The sequence below is a fragment of the Oncorhynchus mykiss genome, chromosome 27 (assembly GCF_013265735.2).
Source record: "Oncorhynchus mykiss isolate Arlee chromosome 27, USDA_OmykA_1.1, whole genome shotgun sequence".
NCBI lineage: Eukaryota > Metazoa > Chordata > Actinopteri > Salmoniformes > Salmonidae > Oncorhynchus > Oncorhynchus mykiss.
Genome location: NC_048591.1, coordinates 16902853 through 16923031, shown reverse-complemented (window position 1 = coordinate 16923031; position 20179 = coordinate 16902853). Strand labels below are relative to the sequence as shown.

The 20179-nt window shown below is 42.4% G+C and overlaps 1 protein-coding gene across 8 annotated transcripts in view; it reads left to right on the top strand.

The window, feature by feature from the left end:
* Nucleotides 1-20179, top strand: part of LOC110507646 (neurobeachin-like) — a 307618-nt gene that overhangs the window by 141183 nt on the left and 146256 nt on the right. For all 8 annotated transcript variants that reach the window (XM_036965232.1, XM_036965228.1, XM_036965226.1 and 5 more), the window contains one exon: nt 11588-11712. In XM_036965232.1, the coding sequence (XP_036821127.1) occupies nt 11588-11712 (125 nt within the window). The remainder of the gene's footprint in view (nt 1-11587; nt 11713-20179) is intronic.

Sequence of the window (20179 nt, the reverse complement as noted above, 5' to 3'; positions counted from 1 at the left end):
CCCTCTCTCCCCCTCCTCCCATCACGGCACCCATTCAGTTTGAGCTTCACACTGATAAATCAAGTTGAAAATTGGATGTTAGAATTTTCTCCAGTGAGAGACTGATTTTCTCTGGCCCCTCCTTCCTCTGCTGCGACCCCCTGACCCCTGTCACTGGATTATAAAGTTCAGCATTGTCAAGAGAAAGGAGACGTCAAGGCAAGGCTGATTAATTAATTCTAGAATATTACACAGTGTCTTTAACTTCCAGTCTTAAACTATGATAATAACCATCCTTGAAGACAAGGCAAGTTTGTATTTATCCTCTTATTTACTGTTGTGAATGTCAATATCGTTTCTACTCTGTTTTCTGTTATAGTAATAGTATAATATGTTGGCTTTGTTTTTATAGTTCTCATGAAATGGAACTATAAAACCTTTCACTCAGTCACATCTACCTCTGATCTACCTGCATTCTGCGAACTATCTTTTGACACATGCATTTATTCAAGTTTGATACATACTGGGTTGCGTTGGTTAGAGCGTTGGACTTGTAACCAAAAGATTGCAAGATCGAATCCCCGAGCTGACAAGGTAGAAATCTGTTGTTCTGAACAAGGCAGTTAACCCACTGTTCATAGGCCGTCATTGAAAATAAGAATTGGTTCTTAACTGACTTGACTAATTAAATAAAGGTTAAAAAAATAAAATAAGTGAGTAGTCTGCATCTCCATTGACACTAAAGACCTCCCCTGTCCACCACTGTCTGCATCCCAAAAGGCACCCTGTTCCCTATATAATGCACTAACTTTGACCAGAGCCCTGTGAACCATGGTACAAAATATTACACTATATAGGGAATAGGGTGCCATTTCAGATGCAACCCAGGCATTCCAACATGTTCCAACATGGCCGTCTTAACAGGATGTAGAGCAGGTGGAAGCAGACAGACAGGCATACAGACACAGACAGGACATCCTTTGTTCCAAGGTGTCACTGTTGACATCAGTAGCTGCCTAAATCCCCCCACCCCCCCCCTCTACAGACCTTAACCCAACCTGGCTGAGCTATCGATTGTCAACATTGCAACATTGCTCCTGTATAATTACTTTTTCGGTAGCGGAAGGAATGGAGGAGAGAGCAGTGGCATATATTGATCCTTGGTGAGGGGAGTGGAACGGGCGTTTCCCTTGACTAACAGAGAGTTTCATCTCTCAGTCTCTGATGAATGGCAACACTTTGCCTGTGGATAATAACTTAGTGATGGAATGGACCCTTCAGTCACTGGCTGCCTGGCTAAGCACTCCGCTGTCTCGCCTCGCCGGGTTATCCATTCTAATAGCAGCTCTGACGAGGAGGAGAGGAAAGATTGTGGGGGGGGAGAGGTAGATCAAGGTCTCTCTGGGTCCTGTGTGAAAGTATATGGAGGACCAGTGAATATGATCCTGCTGGACATGATGGTTCATTTAGAAAATCAATGCAGCAGGAACCCTAACACAGCCTTGGTGATGTCTGTCCTCTGTATCTATGTATATTCAAGAGGGGAAAACGACATATTTGTAGTGGTAGTAAAGTTCCTTTGTTTTAGCTCTTCTTTTTCTGTCCGCTTTTATTTGTTGTTGACCTACTGTACAGCAGCTCCTCCCTGGGGGTGGAGTTAACCTTGCAGCCAGATAATTACCTCTGAAGGAGAGCATTCACACTATCATCAGTTATAGGGGAGCAGAGAGAGAGAAGAGAGAGCTGGGAGGTGAGCCCCACCTCTGATGAAAGATTAACGGTCTACAGCGCTAGCAGGGAGGGGTTCAGACGTACTAAAACTCTGCTGTAGACTGTAGTGTCACTGTTACTGACTGTCACTGACTGTGGTCTGACTGTTACAGACTTTAGTTTGACTGTATTCTGACTGTCACTGACTCTAGTCTCACAGTTACTGACTGTAGTCTCACTGTTACTGACTGTTACTGACTAGTCTGACTGATTCTGACATTTACTGACAGTTGCTGACTGTTACTGACTGTAATCTCATTGTTACTGACTGTAATCTCATTGTTACTGACTGTAATCTCATTGTTACTGACTGTCACTGACTGTAGTCTCACTGTTACTGACTGTTACTGACTGTAATCTCACTTTTACTGACAGTAATCTCATTGTTACTTACTGTCACTGACGGTAGTCTGCCTGTTACTGACTGTAATCTCACTATTACTGACGGTCACTGACTGTAGCCTGACTCTTACTGACTAGTCTGACTGTCACTGACTGTAGTCGGACTGTTACTGACTGTATACTGACTGTTTCTGACTTTAGTCTGACTGTTACTGACTGTAGTCTGACTGTTACTGACTGTAGTCTGACTGTTACTGACTGTAGTCTGACTGTAGTATGACTGTAGTCTGACTGTTACTGACTAGTCTGACTGTTACTGACTTTAGTCTGGCTGTAGTATGACTGTAGTCTGACTGTTACTGACTGTTACTGACTTTAGTCTGACTGTTACTGACTGTATTCTGACTGTTACTGACTGTAGTCTGACTGTTACTGACTTTAGTCTGACTGTTACTGACTGTAGTCTGACTGTTACTGACTGTAGTCTGACTGTTACTGACTGTAGTCTGACTGTTACTGACTTTAGTCTGACTAGTATGACTGTAGCCTGACTGTTACTGACTGTAGCCTGACTGTTACTGACTGTAGTCTGACTGTTACTGACTGTAGTCTGACTGTAGTATGACTGTAGTCTGACTGTTACTGACTGTAGTCTGACTGTAGTCTGACTGTAGTCTGACTGTTATTGACTAGTCTGGCTGTAGTATGACTGTAGCCTGACTGTTATTGACTTTAGTCTGACTGTTATTGACTTTAGTCTGACTGTTACTGACTTTAGTCTGACTGTCACTGACTGTAGTCTGACTGTTACTGACTTTAGTCTGACTGTTATTGACTGTAGTCTGACTGTAGTATGACTGTAGTCTGACTGTTACTGACTGTAGTCTGACTGTCACTGACTGTAGTCTGACTGTCACTGACTGTAGTCTGACTGTTACTGACTTTAGTCTGACTGTTATTGACTGTAGTCTGACTGTTACTGATGGGTATTGATGGTAGTCTTACTCTTAATGCGTTAATATGCATTCATTACACAAATTATCTTATTTCTGATGTATTGTTTACTTTGATGTATTGTTTACTTTGAAGAATTACAATTGATACACCATCCATGGTCATATGGTTTCCAGTCGCCTCATGTTGATGCAGTTTTATTTAGCTGTGTCTGTCTGTTGATGTAGAATAATGTGTCACCATGGTGATCAAAGACAGTCAGTGATATAGTACACTGATTGACAGACATTGTTTTGTTTTCAGACTTTTTTAGTCAATTAGATGGCTGAATGTTTTTTATACCTGACCGGTTGAAACCTTTCTATCCGTAGGGATCCGTCATCTACGCTGCCTGTTTTGGGAGACGTTTGAAAGCCGATGTTGAATGTTTCTGTATTAAATGTGTTAAAATATCAGTATAATACTGCATGGTTTTTGAGTGATATGGCAGGTTTCAGAAGTATAATGGGTTGGTAGATTATTTTTTTTTGAGAGACCATCATGCAGTACTTCCTAGGGTTGCAAAATTCTGGTAACTTTTCCAAAATTCTCAGGTTTTACAGAAATCCAAGTTGGAAAATCACAAGGGAATAAGCAGGAAATCCAGTATTTGTAGAAAACCTGAGAATTTTTGGGAAATTACCAGAATTTTGCAACCCTAGTTCCTCCATGCTTACATTTTAGGACATGGTTGCCATGTCCCCAGAGCAGAATGGTTTAGTGTGTCATGGTAATACTGACCAGTGAATCATGTTAACAGTGACCCGAGCCTAAACCATTGACAGATCATAGACAATGAATAGCTTCCTCTCATTGGTAGATGGACAGAGTGTGGACGGAGGAGAGAAGAAAGACCATTTGTTCTCAGAAGGACTTAATCTGAGAGCTCTGGAGTGTGTTTAGTGTCAGTGTCACGCGGGGCTTGGGGCACAGAGTGTGGGGCGCAGGGCTCGGGGCGCAGGGCAGGGCACCCCCTTCACAGGACAGGGTGTGTGTGGTGAGACACTAACCAGTCCTGCCTCTTTAAATAGACTAGTCACTGATTACTGCTATTTATTATAATTATCCCCCAGTCTCAAATGGAAGCATTTAAAGAGAATATAATTGTGTTTTATTTAATCTTTTTTAGCCCTCTCTGTCAGGACAAACTGGCTGATGCTGAAACCACTATAGTTATGTTCTAATTAAAACTTAGATAGTGCTGTCCTAACTGAAACATGGTTTGTGCTGTCCTAACGGAAACATGGTTTGTTCTGTCCTAACTGAAACATGGTTTGTTCTGTCCTAACTAAAACATGGTTTGTTCTGTCCTAACTAAAACATGGTTTGTTCTGTTCTAACTGAAACATGGTTTGTTCTGTTCTAACTGAAACATGGTTAGTTCTGTTCTAACTGAAACATGGTTAGTTCTATTCTAACTGAAACATGGTTAGTTCTGTTCTAACTGAAACATGGTTTGTTCTATTCTAACTGAAACATGGATAATTCTGTTCTAACTGAAACATGGTTAGTTCTGTTCTAACTGAAACATGGTTAGTTCTGTTCTAACTGAAACATGGTTAGTTTTGTTCTAACTGAAAAATGGTTAGTTCTGTTCTAACTGAAACATGGTTAGTTCTATTCTAACTGAAACATGGATAATTCTGTTCTAACTGAAACATGGTTAGTTCTATTCTAACTGAAACATGGTTAGTTTTGTTCTAACTGAAACATGGTTAGTTCTGTTCTAACTGAAAAATGGTTAGTTCTGTTCTAACTGAAACATGGTTAGTTTTGTTCTAACTGAAAAATGGTTAGTTCTGTTCTAACTGAAACATGGTTAGTTCTATTCTAACTGAAACATGGATAATTCTGTTCTAACTGAAAAATGGTTAGTTCTGTTCTAACTGAAACATGGTTAGTTCTATTCTAACTGAAACATGGATAATTCTGTTCTAACTGAAACATAGTTAGTTCTATTCTAACTGAAACATGGTTAGTTCTGTTCTAACTGAAACATGGTTTGTTCTGTTCTAACTGAAACATGGTTAGTTCTGTTCTAACTGAAACATGGTTAGTTTTGTTCTAACTGAAAAATGGTTAGTTCTGTTCTAACTGAAACATGGTTAGTTCTATTCTAACTGAAACATGGTTAGTTCTATTCTAACTGAAACATGGTTAGTTCTATTCTAACTGAAACATGGTTTGTTCTGTTCTACCTGAAACATGGTTAGTTCTGTTCTAACTGAAACATGGTTTGTTCTGTTCTACCTGAAACATGGTTTGTTCTGTTCTAACTGAAACATGGTTAGTTCTGTTCTAACTGAAACATGGTTTGTTCTGTTCTAACTGAAATGTGTATACTTCTTTTCTATCTGAATGATTGTCCCTCCAGAGGGTTATGGTTCATATACAGTAGAACTATCTGTATGACCTCACTAGAAATAAACATGTTAGAAATAAACATCAGAACCATGGTCCAGTTGACCACCTTGTTTGAAGAACCCTCTGGAGTGAACACTCTTAACTGGGTCATTGACAACGTGGTCAGCTGTAATTGTTTGTTGATATAATGGTTTGTTGTTTTTCTAACAGAGATATGACCTTGATGGGGGGCAGCATACAACAGCCAGGCGCTAGAGATGGTATGTGTCTCAAATGGCACCCTATACCCTATGTAGTGCACTACTTTTGACCAGGACCCGTAGGGCTTTTTATAAAATAGGGTGTAATTTTGGACGCAAACGTGGAGTGAGGAGGTGAGAATGACCTGACAGGCTGGATACAGACAGTTTCTCCGTCTCTGCTGCCTGCTTCTCTGTCTGTCTTTCTGAGTGGGTGCTAGTTATTGTAGCTGTGCTTTGACATACAGTGTTATAAGTAGTTATTTTAGCTGCACTTTGATGGACAGTTCAGCCTTAAACAAGCCTCTAATATTATCTGCAGGCAGCAAAGTGCAGGCCTGACAGACACCAAGTATTAGTATTAGCCTGCCCTATTCCTCCCTTCCTCTCCTCCTCCTTCTCTCCTCTCCGATGAATAATCTCAATGGAAAATGGGAGGAAGTAGAGTCGTGTCATTGGTACAGAGTTCAGTCACTATACCACTATATATAACTATACTTTACTACTATACTATAACTATACTATATCACTATACTATAACTGTCCCCAGTGCCAATACAAGCCTAGTTCATCACTACAAACCAGCTCCCACTGTCCTAGATTGGGCTGTATTTGTGCTGGAAAATTGTTTTCAATCCTTTTATTTCCCTCTTCACCGTTTTATTTTGAGTCATGGCTGTCAGGTTTTACTGCCTTTTACAAACAGAACACATTCCCTGTGGAGCGGGGGTGTTAAATCTGTCTCCACAGCCCCGAGACACACACACACACACACACACACACACACACACACACACACACACACACACACACACTCCGGAGATATGGGATTTGAATATACACAGAGGAAAAAGGAGAGAAGATAGTCTTTTTACACATTTATTGTGCTGCACCTACAATCTAAAAGCTTCTGTGAATAATGGCCACCATGTTTCCTCTTGGTTATCAGGTCTGGAAAATTAGCTTTTAAAATGCAGTTTGAAATCCATTTGTGTGATTGATGTGTGACAGGGCTAATAAATTTAGCCAGTTTCTGGGAGGCTTGGCCTCAGTCATTCTTTATGCCTGTCATGAAGCCCCACTACGAGGGGAGAACAGGGGAGTGGAGAGCCAGTCAGTCCTCCTCACAGATCCCATTGAGATAAACTGGCTGTCAGTGCCTCGCACTTTACAGTCTCTATTGATGAAATGTTCAGTATATTCCAAGGGCGCGCCTCGTCAAATGATTTGATTCACTATTGTGTATTTACCCTCATATCATTTAGTAGTATTTGTCTGTTTCTACAAGTCTAATGTTAGCCTAACATCAATAGAAGACCTTGGCTGCCAGACATATACTAAATCTTTGCTTTAGTATCAAACAGACTTTGTAACCCGCCTGGAGTACATCTGTGTCTGAAGCTGTTCTAGCGTCACATTATTTCCCAGCATGCATTTCTCTAGCTCATGCATGAAATGAAGCTTTGTTGTGCTCATATTGGATTCAGCAAAGCAGAGAAGACATATAGCTTCAGATGCTGAAGAATATCGGACATGTCCTATTAGGTGGATTTTAGTGAATTTATCGACGAGAACTTCACAGTTTTAACACCTCTCAGTTTGCAATCTGTCTTTGTTTCCTTCTCTCTTACTCTGCTCCGAATATGCTCTTGGAATACACTTAGAATACCATCAATACACTTGCAATACCATCGGTACACTCAGAATACCATTTGTATAATCAGAATATCATCAAATTCAATACACTTACAATACCATCAGTGCACACAGAATACCATCAGTATACTCAGAATACCACACAGACTACCATCAGTATACTCAGAATACCACCCAGAATACCATCAGTATACTCAGAATACCACACAGAATACCATCAGTATACTCAGAATACCACATAGACTACCAAAAATGACAAAATAAATAAAGATTTGGTCATACAAAAAAAAACTAATAAAAAACCCCAGCTCCGAATACTTTCAATACACTCACAGACTGAGGGAGGAACGATGTCGCTCTCTGTCTCTCTCACCTTGGCCTCTCTCTCGGGCTGTGTCTCAAATGGCACCATATTCCCTATATAGTGCACTACTTTTGACCAGAGCCCTTAGGAGTCTAGTGTTTTAGATGTGTGTGTGTGAGCTAACTGAGTTAGCCCCCAATGGGAGCCATTCCCCAGAGCCCCCCAGCACCAGACCATCCAGTCTGCCTCCCAAATAGCATTCCCTATATAGTGCACTTCTTTAGACCAAGGCCCATAGTATAGGGTTTGCATAGGGTGCCATTTGGAAGACATCCCGGACCACCCACACTGAGCTGCCTGGCCCAGCCTCCTTCAGTAATGCAGATTGGTATGAAGGTCCAGAACCTGTCTGGTGCCAACCACACGGTTTAGAGTATCACTGGCCCCTCTCTCCTTCTCCTCTCTCCCTTTCCTCCTCCTCCTCATCTTTCTATTTCTCCTTTTCATTCACTACTAAACTACCTCCAAAGTGAAAGCATATGGTGGGGGATGAGGTTGGGGTGGGGGGTCAGGGGGAGAGAAATCATCATGTTTGCTTGGTTAATCAATCCCTGTAATGTTGGGGTTGGTTTGTTGAATGTTTGATTTGTATTATCTAGATACAAATAAAAACATTTTGGCTTGCAGTTTAGGTTGCTGTACACAAATGATTATCAAATCTCACGCATCATATGTGTTTAATGTGTTTAATGTGGTGTAGAGGAAATGTTCAAAGCAGCTCCTTCCTCCCCCACCGCGGTTGGCAGTCTATTTGTAGTGGGAATTAGGGGTTATAATCTGTAACAGTAATCTCTCATCTGCCTTCAGTGTATTTCCATTTTTCTGGCTGTGTAATCTAGCGTTTACAATATAATTTACGTGGATTCGCCTCTCCACCTACTGACATCTCTGTTCTTCTGCTTCAAGCCTGCTGGGAGACTGACAGACAGGGGACAAGCTCTAGGCACACTGATACTCTGCACACACACTCACACTCACACACATACACAGTTGATTGATGCTTAACTGAGACTGAGCTCTCGTGGCTGTCAAAGGCCTGCTAAGTCTCCTGAGCCTTCAGTTTACTGACAGTTGTAGATATTAAATTCATATTATATTCATATTATATTCATAGAGCGGTTTGGTGATGTGATCCCCTTGTAACAAGTTAATCTGTTTAGACTGACTATACAATGGTAGCCCTGGCTGCTAGCCAGATTGCCAAAACTGGAGGTGGATTGGTAACTGGGCAGCTGTCTGGGTTGTTGTTCTTGTTTTTGGTGGTGGTAATACATTCTGACTGGATCATTTTTAAGGTGGAGGCATCATTTTAATATGGTTCTGTACTGGTAAAAGGAAAATGAAAGAGCCCTGGCCAAAGTAGGTTGCTATACACTGAGTGTACAAAATATTAGGAACGGCACTTTCCGTGATATCGACTGACCAGGTGAAACCAGGTGAAAGCTATGATCCCTTATTGATGTCACTTGTAAAATGCACTTCAATCAGTGTAGATGAAGGGGAGGAAGGGTTAAAAAAGGATTGTTAAGCCTTGAGACAATTGAGACATGGATCGTGTGTGTGTGCCATTCAGAGGGTGAGTGGGCAAGACAAAATATTTAAGTGCCTTTGAACAGGGTATGGTAGTAGGTGTCAGGCACACAGGTTTGAGTGTGTCAAGAACTGCAACGCTGCTGGGTTTTTCACACTCAACAGTTTCCTGTTTGTATGAAGAGTGGTCCACCATCCAAAGGACATCCAGGCAAGTTGACACAACTGTGGGAAGCATTATAGTCAACATGGGCCAGCATCCCTGTGGAACGCTTTTGGCACCTTGTAGAGTCAATGCCGCAATGAATTGGGGCCGTTCTGATGGCAACTCAATATTAGGAAGCTGTTTCTAATGTTTTATACACTCAGTGTATAGGGAATATGGTGCCATGTGGGACACGGTCAGAAGAGCAGGAGGACTTGTGTAGTTCCTCACTCTGGTCTAGATGCAGAGGATGAAGATGAAGCACGTGGTCCATTGATGTGACTGAGGATCTCCTCAGACCAAACTGTCATCTGCTCTACTTTAATCATCACTCTCTCCCTCGCTCCATATTTCTCTCCACAGCTTCGTTTAGAGTGCGTAAATGACTTGCAGTGATTTTCTACTTTTAGTTCCCCTTGAATGAAACACAAAGCCTTTGAAATGTGTCCAGCCAGAGCTGCACTTAGTAACCTGATGCAGGGCCCACTGCTTAATGGTTTGCATTAGCTGCGAGCAATAAAATTATCCTCCTTCCCAGGTCCTCCCTGCAAATGTTGTAATAATCATTTTTACCAAGATGGTTACCACATGCTGGAGCTGTTCCCTTCTTTCTCTCCGGTTTTCAAGGCTCTAATTTGCTGTTATTAATAATGAATAAAAATGCAATTTTCTTTTGGGTTGCCCCAGGGTTCTGGGAATCATTTCAATGAATATTTCAACACATTATTTTAATCATGGCTCCACATACACACACACACAGGGAGGGAGTGTTCTCAGACCCTCCCCATCATTATTAAACCCCATGTTGCTGCCTCCCTCCTTCCCACCTTCCCTCCATCCCTCCCTCCCTCCATGCCTCCGTCCCTCCATGCCGCCCTCCTCTCTCTGCCTCCCACCCTCCTTTCTCCCTCTCCCTCCTTCTCTCCCTGCCTCCCTCCATCCCACCCTGTCTCCCTCCCTGCCTGTGTTGAGAGTCCTACCTCTATGATTTACAAGTCTAGTTAAAAAACATAGTTAAAAAGGAGGCAAGCTGGGCCATTTAGACTTGTAATTTGATGCTGTATTTGTTAATGGGAGTGTTAGTGATTTATAGTGTAGCTGCTGCTGCTGCTGCGGGGATGGATCCTGGTGTTGTGGTGCTGTGTGTGAACTTTATGTAGTGTGTGTGTGCCTGCCTGCCTGTGTGTGTGTGTGTGTGTGTGTGTGTGTGTGTGTGTGTTCTAACCTGCTCTGTCTAACCTGTCTATCTGTCTTTCTCTGTCTAGCCTGTCTCTCTCTCTCTGTCTGTCTCTGTCTAACCGGTCTATCTATCTCTGTCTGTCTCTCAGTCTAACCTGTCTATCTCTCTCTGTCTGTCTCTCAGTCTAACCTGTCTCTCCCTCTCTGTCTGTGTCTGTTTAACCTGTCTATCCCTGTCTGTCTCTCAGTCTAACCTGTCTATCTCTGTCTGTCTCTCAGTCTAACCTGTCTATCTCTCTCTGTCTGTCTTTCTGTCTAACCTGTCTATCTCTCTCTGTCTGTCTCTCAGTCTAACCTGTCTATCTCTCTCTGTCTGCCGTTCAGTCTAACCTGTCTATCTCTGTCTGTCTCTCAGTCTAACCTGTCTATCTCTCTCTGTCTCTCTCTGTCTAACCTGTCTATCTCTCTCTGTCTTTCTGTCTAACCTGTCTATCTCTCTCTGTCTGTCTTTCTGTTTAACCTGTCTATCTCTCTCTGTCTGACTCTGTTTAACCTGTCTATCTCTGTCTGTCTCAGTCTAACCTGTCTATCTCTGTCTGTCTCTCAGTCTAACCTGTCTATCTCTTTCTGTCTTTCTGTCTAACCTGTCTATCTCTCTCTGTCTGTCTCTCAGTCTAACCTATCTATCTCTGTCTGTCTCTCAGTCTAACCTGTCTATCTCTGTCTGTCTCTGTCTAACCTGTCTCTCTATCTCTGTCTCTCTTAGTCTAACCTGTCTATCTCTGTCTGTCTCTGTCTAACCTGTCTCTCTATCTCTGTCTGTCTCTTAGTCTAACCTGTCTATCTCTGTCTGTCTCTCAGTCTAACCTGTCTATCTCTGTCTATCTCTGTCTGTCTCTGTCTAACCTGTCTCTCTATCTCTGTCTGTCTCTTAGTCTAACCTGTCTATCTCTGTCTGTCTCTCAGTCAGCTGAATGACTTCTGGCGTCTGGATTACTGGGAGGACGACTTACGGAGGAGGCGGAGATTCGTACGGAACCCCTTTGGCTCCACCCACCTGGACATCCCCTGCAAGATGCTGGACGACTATGGTTAGTCAGCATGCTCCTGGCAGATTGATTGATTGAATTAATTGATTGATTGATGTGTGGTTGAAAACTGTAACAAGCAACCCTAATTCAACAGTTTTTCTTGTCGGCTATAATGATATCTGCTTCTGACGTGTCCTCTATTCTACAAGGTCTGTAGAAGTAACTAGTCTACTGATGGAATACTCAGTGGTTAGGGTTTGGGTGAACCATGACAGGGTTAGGGTGATACATGACAGGGTTAGTGTGATACATGACAGGGTTAGGGTGATACATGACAGGGTTAGGGTGATACATGACAGGGTTAGGGTGATACATGACAGGGTTAGTGTGATACATGACAGGGTTAGGGTGATACATGACAGGGTTAGGGTGATGCATGACAGGGTTAAGGTGATACATGTTAGGGTGATACATGTTAGGGTTAGGGTGATACATGACAGGGTTAGGGTGATACATGTTAGGGTTAGGGTGATACATGTTAGGGTTAGGGTGATACATGACAGGGTTAGGGTGATACATGACAGGGTTAGGGTGATACATGGCAGGGTTAGGGTGATACATGTTAGGGTTAGTGTGATACATGACAGGGTTAGGGTGATACATGGCAGGGTTAGGGTGATACATGTTAGGGTTAGGGTGATACATGTTAGGGTTTGGGTGATACATGTTAGGGTTAGGGTGATACATAACAGTATGAGAGGGTCTCAGTGTCCTCAGGGTCCTGGGTTGAACCGTGTACTATGGGCAGGGCCTGTTGCTGAGCTGAGAGAAGTTTATTGTCATTTTTATAAGCAACATATTTACTGCCTCTGTCAATTGAACATGACACATCCGTTCAATGAAACATTTTATTTTTATAGACTTAATCATTTTACTGTTGTGCTCTTAGTCTCAAACTGACAGGTCTACGTCCCAAGTGGCACCCTATTCCTTATATAGTGCACTACTTTTGACCAGAGCCCTGTGGACCCTGGTCAAAGGTAGTGCACTGTAAACTGATGGGAATAGGGTGCCACTTGGGATGCAACCTAGCAGAGCAGATGGAGTAAAGAAACAAGGGGAACAAAATCTATTGATTTAGAAACTCTACAAAGAACAAACATCTCAAAGTATTTAGTTTAAAGGTAGACTCAGTGATATGACGTAGATTCAGAATTTAAACAGCATAGTGGGTAAATTTCCGCAACAATTAAGAGCCTTGAAGTGTGAGGCTCAACTTCTCCGCTGTCTTGGTGCCCTGGCCTCCACGCTGTAACAGTGTGATGTGAACCCGTGCACATGCGCAGATACTGTGTGTGACTGTGTGAGAGCAAAGTCTTGCAACTCACTCATCTCAATATCTGTGGTGCTGCCCGTGGCAACGTCATTTCGCTGAGTCTACCTTTAAATAAAAAATGCTTCCACATCAAATAAAACAATGTTACAAGATAAAACATCATTCAGTTCTCTGATGCTATTAAATCCTATTGTTCCAAGTTGTCTGCACACATCGGGAGGTATGATATTTCATAGTGAATGGAGGTGAGCAGTCATTAGGCCAGTTCTCTAGCCCATGCCTGATGACCCAGGTCTTTTATGAGGAGGGCCATGTCTAGTATGAGGAGGGCCAGGTCTAGTATGAGGAGGGCCAGGTCTAGTATGAGGAGGGCCAGGTCTAGTATGAGGAGGGCCAGGTCTAGTATGAGGAGGGCCAGGTCTAGTATGAGGAGGCCCAGGTCTAGTATGAGGAGGCCCAGGTCTAGTATGAGGAGGCCCAGGTCTAGTATGAGGAGGCCCAGGTCTAGTATGAGGAGGCCCAGGTCTAGTATGAGGAGGGCCAGGTCTAGTATGAGGAGGGCCAGGTCTAGTATGAGGAGGGCCAGGTCTAGTATGAGGAGGACCAGGAGTTTGACCTCCAGGAGAAACTCTGGGCCCTAGTTTTGACCTCACACATACTGGTCTCTGTGTAATTGAGGCTGCTTCCCAAATGGTACCCTATTCCCTACATAGTGCATTACTTTTGACTAGAGGCTCTGGTCAAAAGTAGTGCACTGTGTAGGGAATAGGATGCCATTTGGGATGCAGCTGGCTGTGCTGGGGGAGCTGACTGTTGGGTCAGCATGTCATCTGGCCTCTCAACTCCTACAGATAACACACACACACACCAGCTGGTTTCTCTCTGTGCTGCAGGTGGCCCATGTTAATATCACACACACAATACTGATACCGTCTGCTTCTTATTTTACTCAGGTTCCTTTCTCAACTGTCCAGACAGCTCTACAGTGAGGGAAAAAATGATTTGATCCCCTGCTGATTTTATATGTTTGCCCACTGACAAAGAAATGATCAGTCTATAATTTTAATGGTAGGTTTATTTGAACAGTGAGAGACAGAATAACAACAACAAAAATCCAGAAAAACACATGTCAAAAATGTTATAAATTGATTTGCATTTTAATGAGGGAAGTAAGTATTTGACCCCCTCTCAATCAGAAAGATTTCTGGCTCCCAGGTGTCTTTTATACGGGTAACGAGCTGAGATTAGGAGCACACTCTTAAAGGGAGTGCTCCTAATCTCAGTTTGTTACCTGTATAAAAGACACCTGTCCACAGAGGCAATCAATCAATCAGATTCCAAACTCTCCACCATGGCCAAGACCAAAGAGCTCTCCAAGGATGTCAGGGACAAGATTGTAGACCTACACAAAGGCTGGAATGGGCTACAAGACCATCGCCAAGCAGCTTGGTGAGAAGGTGACAAGAGTTGGTGCGATTATTCGCAAATGGAAGAAACACAAAAGAACTGTCAATCTCCCTCGGCCTGGGGCTCCATGCAAGATCTCACCTCGTGGAGTTGCAATGATCATGAGAACGGTGAGGAATCAGCCCAGAACTACATGGGAAGATCTTGTCAATGATCTCAAGGCAGCTGGACCATAGTCACCAAGAAAACAATTGGTAACACACTACATCGTGAAGGACTGAAATCCTGCAGCACCCGCAAGGTCCCATTGCTCAAGAAAGCACATATACATGCCCCTCTGAAGTTTGCCAATGAACATCTGAATGATTCAGAGGACAACTGAGTGAAAGTGTTGTGGTCAGATGAGACCAAAATGGAGCTCTTTGGCATCAACTCAACTCGCCGTGTTTGGAGGAGGAGGAATGCTGCCTAAGACCCCAATAACACCATCCCCACCGTCAAACATGGAGGTGGAAACATTATGTTTTGGGGGTGTTGTTCTGCTAAGGGGACAGGACAACTTCACCGCATCAAAGGGACGATGGACGGGGCCATGTACCGTCAAATCTTGGGTGAGAACCTCAGACAGGGCATTGAAAATGGTTCATGGATGGGTATTCCAGCATGACAATGACCCAAAACACACGGCCAAGACAACAAAGGAGTGGCTCAAGAAGAAGCACATTAAGGTCCTGGAGTGGCCTAGCCAGTCTCCAGACCTTAATCCCATAGAAAATCTGTGGAGGGAGCTGAAGGTTCGAATTGCTAAACGTCAGCCTCGAAAACTTAATGACTTGGAGAAGATCTGCAAAGAGGAGTGGGACAAAATCCCTCCTGAGATGTATGCAAACCTGGTGGCCAACTACAAGAAACGTCTGACCTCTGTGATTGCCAACAAGGGTTTTGCCACCAAGTACCAAGTCATATTTTGCAGAGGGGTCAAATACTTATTTCCCTCATTAAAATGCAAATCAATTTGTAACATTTTTGACATGTGTTTTTCTGGATTTTTGTTGTTGTTATTCTGTCTCTCACTGTTCAAATAAACCTACCATTAAAATTATAGACGGACCATTTCTTTGTCAGTGGGCAAACGTACAAAATCAGCAGGGGATCAAATACTTTTTTCCCTCACTGTAATATACAAAAGGGAAATAAACAATAAAAATGAACAGTAAACATTACACATACAGAAGTTTTAAAACAATAAAGACATTACAAATGTAATATTATGTATATATACAGTGTTGTAACAATGTACAAATGGTTGAAGTACACAAGGGAAAATAAATAAGCATAAATAGGGGTTGTATGTTTGTTTTCAAATTCTTTGTTGATCTGTGTAATCTGAGGGAAGTATGTGTCTCTAATATGGTCATACACTGGGCAGGAGGTTAGGAAGTGCAGCTCAGTTTCCACCTCATTTTGTGGGCAGTGTGCACATAGGCAGACATGGCTCCCTAGAGAAGACAGGCTATGGCAGCCTTTCTCAATAGCAAGGCTATGCTCCCTGAGTCTGTACATAGTCAAAGCTTTCCTTAAGTTTGGGTCAGTCACAGTGGTCAGGTATTCTGCCACTGTGTATTCTCTGTTTAGGGCCAAATAGCATTCTAGTTTGCTTTGTTTTTTTGTTAATTCTTTCCAATGTGGCAAGTAATTATCTTTTTGTTTTCTCATGATTTGCTTGGGTCTAATTGTGCTCCTGTCCTGGGGTTCTGTGGGGTGTGTTTGTGTTTGTGAACACAGCCCCAGGACCAGCTTGCTTAGGGGACTCTTCTCCAGGTTCATCTCTCTGTAGATGATGGCTTTGTTATGGAAGGTTTGAGAATCGCTTCCTTTTAGGTGGTTGTAGAATTTAACGTCTCTTTTCTGGATTTTGATAATTAGTCCTAATTAGGCCTAATTCTGCTCTGCATGCATTATTCGGTGTTCTACGTTGGTGTTTGTCTCATTTTGTGAAATCTTGGTTGGTGTGCGGACTACAGACCTCACAAACATAAAGGACAATGGGATCTATGACTGATTCAAGTATTTCTACCCAGATCCTAATTGGCATGTTGGCTTCTTGCCTTGCCTCTCAGATCGTTCACAGCTTTGTGGAAGTTACCTGTGGCGCTGATGTTTAGGCCAAGGTATGTATAGTTATTTGTGTGCTCTAGGGCAATGGTGTCTAGATGGAATTTGTATTTGTGGTCCTGGCGACTGAACCTTTTTTTGGAACACCATTATTTTGGTCTTACTGAGATTTACTGTCAGGGCCCAGGTCTGGCAGAATCTGTGCAGAATATCTAGGTGCTGCTGTAGGCCCTGCTTGATTGGTGACAGAAGCACCAGATCATCAGCAAACAGTAGACATTTGACTTCAGATTCTAGTAGGGTGAGGCCGGGTGCTGCAGACTTTTCTAGTGCCCGCGCCAATTCGTTGATATATATGTTGAAGAGGGTGGGGCTTCAGCTGCATCCCTGTCTCACCCCATGGCCCTGTGGGAAGATACAGTGCCTTGCAAAAGTATTCGGCCCCCTTGAACTTTGCGACCTTTTGCCACATTTCAGGCTTCAAACATAAAGATATAAAACGGTATGTTTTTGTGAAGAATCAACAACAAGTGGGACACAATCATGAAGTGGAACGGCATTTATTGGATATTTCAAACTTTTTTAACAAATCAAAAACTGAAAAATTGGGCGTGCAAAATTATTCAGCCCCTTTACTTTCAGTGCAGCAAACTCTCTCCAGAAGTTCAGTGAGGATCTCTGAATGATCCAATGTTGACCTAAATGACTAATGATGATAAATATTATCCACCTGTGTGTAATCAAGTCTCCGTATAAATGCACCTGCACTGTGATAGTCTCAGAGGTCCGTTAAAAGCGCAGAGAGCATCATGAAGAACAAGGAACACACCAGGCAGGTCCGAGATACTGTTGTGAAGAAGTTTAAAGCCGGATTTGGATACAAAAAGATTTCCCAAGCTTTAAACATCCCAAGGAGCACTGTGCAAGCGATAATATTGAAATGGAAGGAGTATCAGACCACTGCAAATCTACCAAGACCTGGCCGTCCCTCTAAACTTTCAGCTCATACAAGGAGAAGACTGATCAGAGATGCAGCCAAGAGGCCCATGATCACTCTGGATGAACTGCAGAGATCTACAGCTGAGGTGGGAGACTCTGTCCATAGGACAACAATCAGTCGTATATTGCACAAATCTGGCCTTTATGGAAGAGTGGCAAGAAGAAAGCCATTTCTTAAAGATATCCATAAAAAGTGTCGTTTAAAGTTTGCCACAAGCCATCTGGGAGACACACCAAACATGTGGAAGAAGGTGCTCTGGTCAGATGAAACCAAAATTGAACTTTTTGGCAACAATGCAAAACGTTATGTTTGGCGTAAAAGCAACACAGCTGAACACACCTTCCCCACTGTCAAACATGGTGGTGGCAGCATCATGGTTTGGGCCTGCTTTTCTTCAGCAGGGACAGGGAAGATGGTTAAAATTGATGGGAAGATGGATGGAGCCAAATACAGGACCATTCTGGAAGAAAACCTGATGGAGTCTGCAAAAGACCTGAGACTGGGACGGAGATTTGTCTTCCAACAAGACATTGATCCAAAACATAAAGCAAAATCTACAATGGAATGGTTCAAAAATAAACATATCCAGGTGTTAGAATGGCCAAGTCAAAGTCCAGACCTGAATCCAATCGAGAATCTGTGGAAAGAACTGAAAACTGCTGTTCACAAATGCTCTCCATCCAACCTCACTGAGCTCGAGCTGTTTTGCAAGGAGGAATGGGAAAAAATGTCAGTCTCTCGATGTGCAAAACTGATAGAGACATACCCCAAGCGACTTACAGCTGTAATCGCAGCAAAAGGTGGCGCTACAAAGTATTAACTTAAGGGGGCTGAATAATTTTGCACGCCCAATTTTTCAGTTTTTGATTTGTTAAAAAAGTTTGAAATATCCAATAAATGTCGTTCCACTTCATGATTGTGTCCCACTTGTTGTTGATTCTTCACAAAAAAATACAGTTTTATATATTTATGTTTGAAGCCTGAAATGTGGCAAAAGGTCGCAAAGTTCAAGGGGGCCGAATACTTTCGCAAGGCACTGTATTTGTGTGTTTTTGCCAATTTTAACCTCACACTTGTTGTTGGTGTACATTCATTTTATAATGTTGTATGTTTTACCCCCAACACCACTTTCCATCAATTTGTATAGCAGACCCTCATGCCAAATTTAGTCGAAGGCTTTTTTTAAATCAACAAAGCATGAGAAGACTTTGCCATTGTTTTGGTTTGTTAGTTTGTCAATTAGGGTGTGCAGGGTGAATACATGGTATGTTGTACGGTAATTTGGTAAAAAGCCAATTTGACATTTGCTCAGTACATTGTTTTCATTGAGGAAATGTACGAGTCTGCTGTTAATCATAATGCAGAGGATTTTCCCAATTTTGCTGTTGACACATATCCCATGGTAGTTATTGGGGTCAAATTTGTCTCCACTTTTGTGGATTGGGGTGATCAGTCCTTGGTTCCAAATATTGGGGAAGATGCCAGAGCTAAGGATGATGTTAAAGAGTTTTAGTATAGCCAATTGGAATTTGTTGTCTGTATATTTGATCATTTCATTAAGGATACCATCAACACCACATGCCTTTTTGGGTTGGAGGGTTTTTATTTTGTCCTGTAGCTCATTCAAGGTAATTGGAGAATCCAGTGTTCTCTCTCTCTCTCTTGCTTGCTTCCTCTCAATTCAATTCATTGGGCTTTATTGGCATGGGAAACATGTGTTAACATTGACAAAGCAAGTGAGGTAGATAATATACAAAAGTGAAATAAACAATAGAAATTAACCGTTAACATTTTTCTAAACAATAGACATTACAAATGTCATATTATGTATATACAGTGTTGAAACCTCTCTCTCGCTCTCTCTCTCTCTCTCTCTCTCTCTCTCTCTCTCTTTTTTTTGTTGACGGTGCTGTCACTGTTGTTCCTATGGGGGAGATGAAGACAGTTAGAGACACTATGGCCTGTAATAAAGCTGTCCCCTCGTGTGCTCGTTAGATCAGGTAGTGTTCCTGTGCGCACATTTGTGTCTCCACAGATGAGCACATTTCCCTGGGCCTGGAAATGGCACGTCTCTTCCTCAAGGGTGGGGAAGATCTCCTCTGAGTAATATGGGGATTCTGAGGGGGGGATATATATTGCGCCAAGGAACACATATTTTTCTGCCAGTACAAGTTATTTTTTTCAGTTTTAACCAAATGTGATATTTGCCAATTTTGAGGGGATCAATTAGATGTTGTAGGATTTGTACCAAATGATCAGTCCTCCAGAGTCTCTGCTTCTATTGACCGAGCTGTGTTGCTGTGACGGCACAATGACCTCTCTGTAGCCTGTGGGGCAGTGAGTGACAATGTCAGCCTTACACCATGTCTCCTGCAGAATGATGACGTGAACATCTTTAAGATTTGTGTTGAACTCCAGTGCTAAACTCTTTAGTCCAAAGGTTGATGGGTTTTATGTCCTAAATGTTCCACATGCTGACTGATAGTGATTTCATGTTGCAAAAAGAAAGAATAGCAGTCAGAAATACAGTAACAACTAACTAATAAGTTGTTAAGAGTGAGATAAACAGGATAACAGCAAAAAAAAAATATGTTATATATATATATATTCCTATTCATTGAACAAGTAAATTCTAGTGTGTGTGTGTGTGTGTGTGTGTGTGTGTGTGT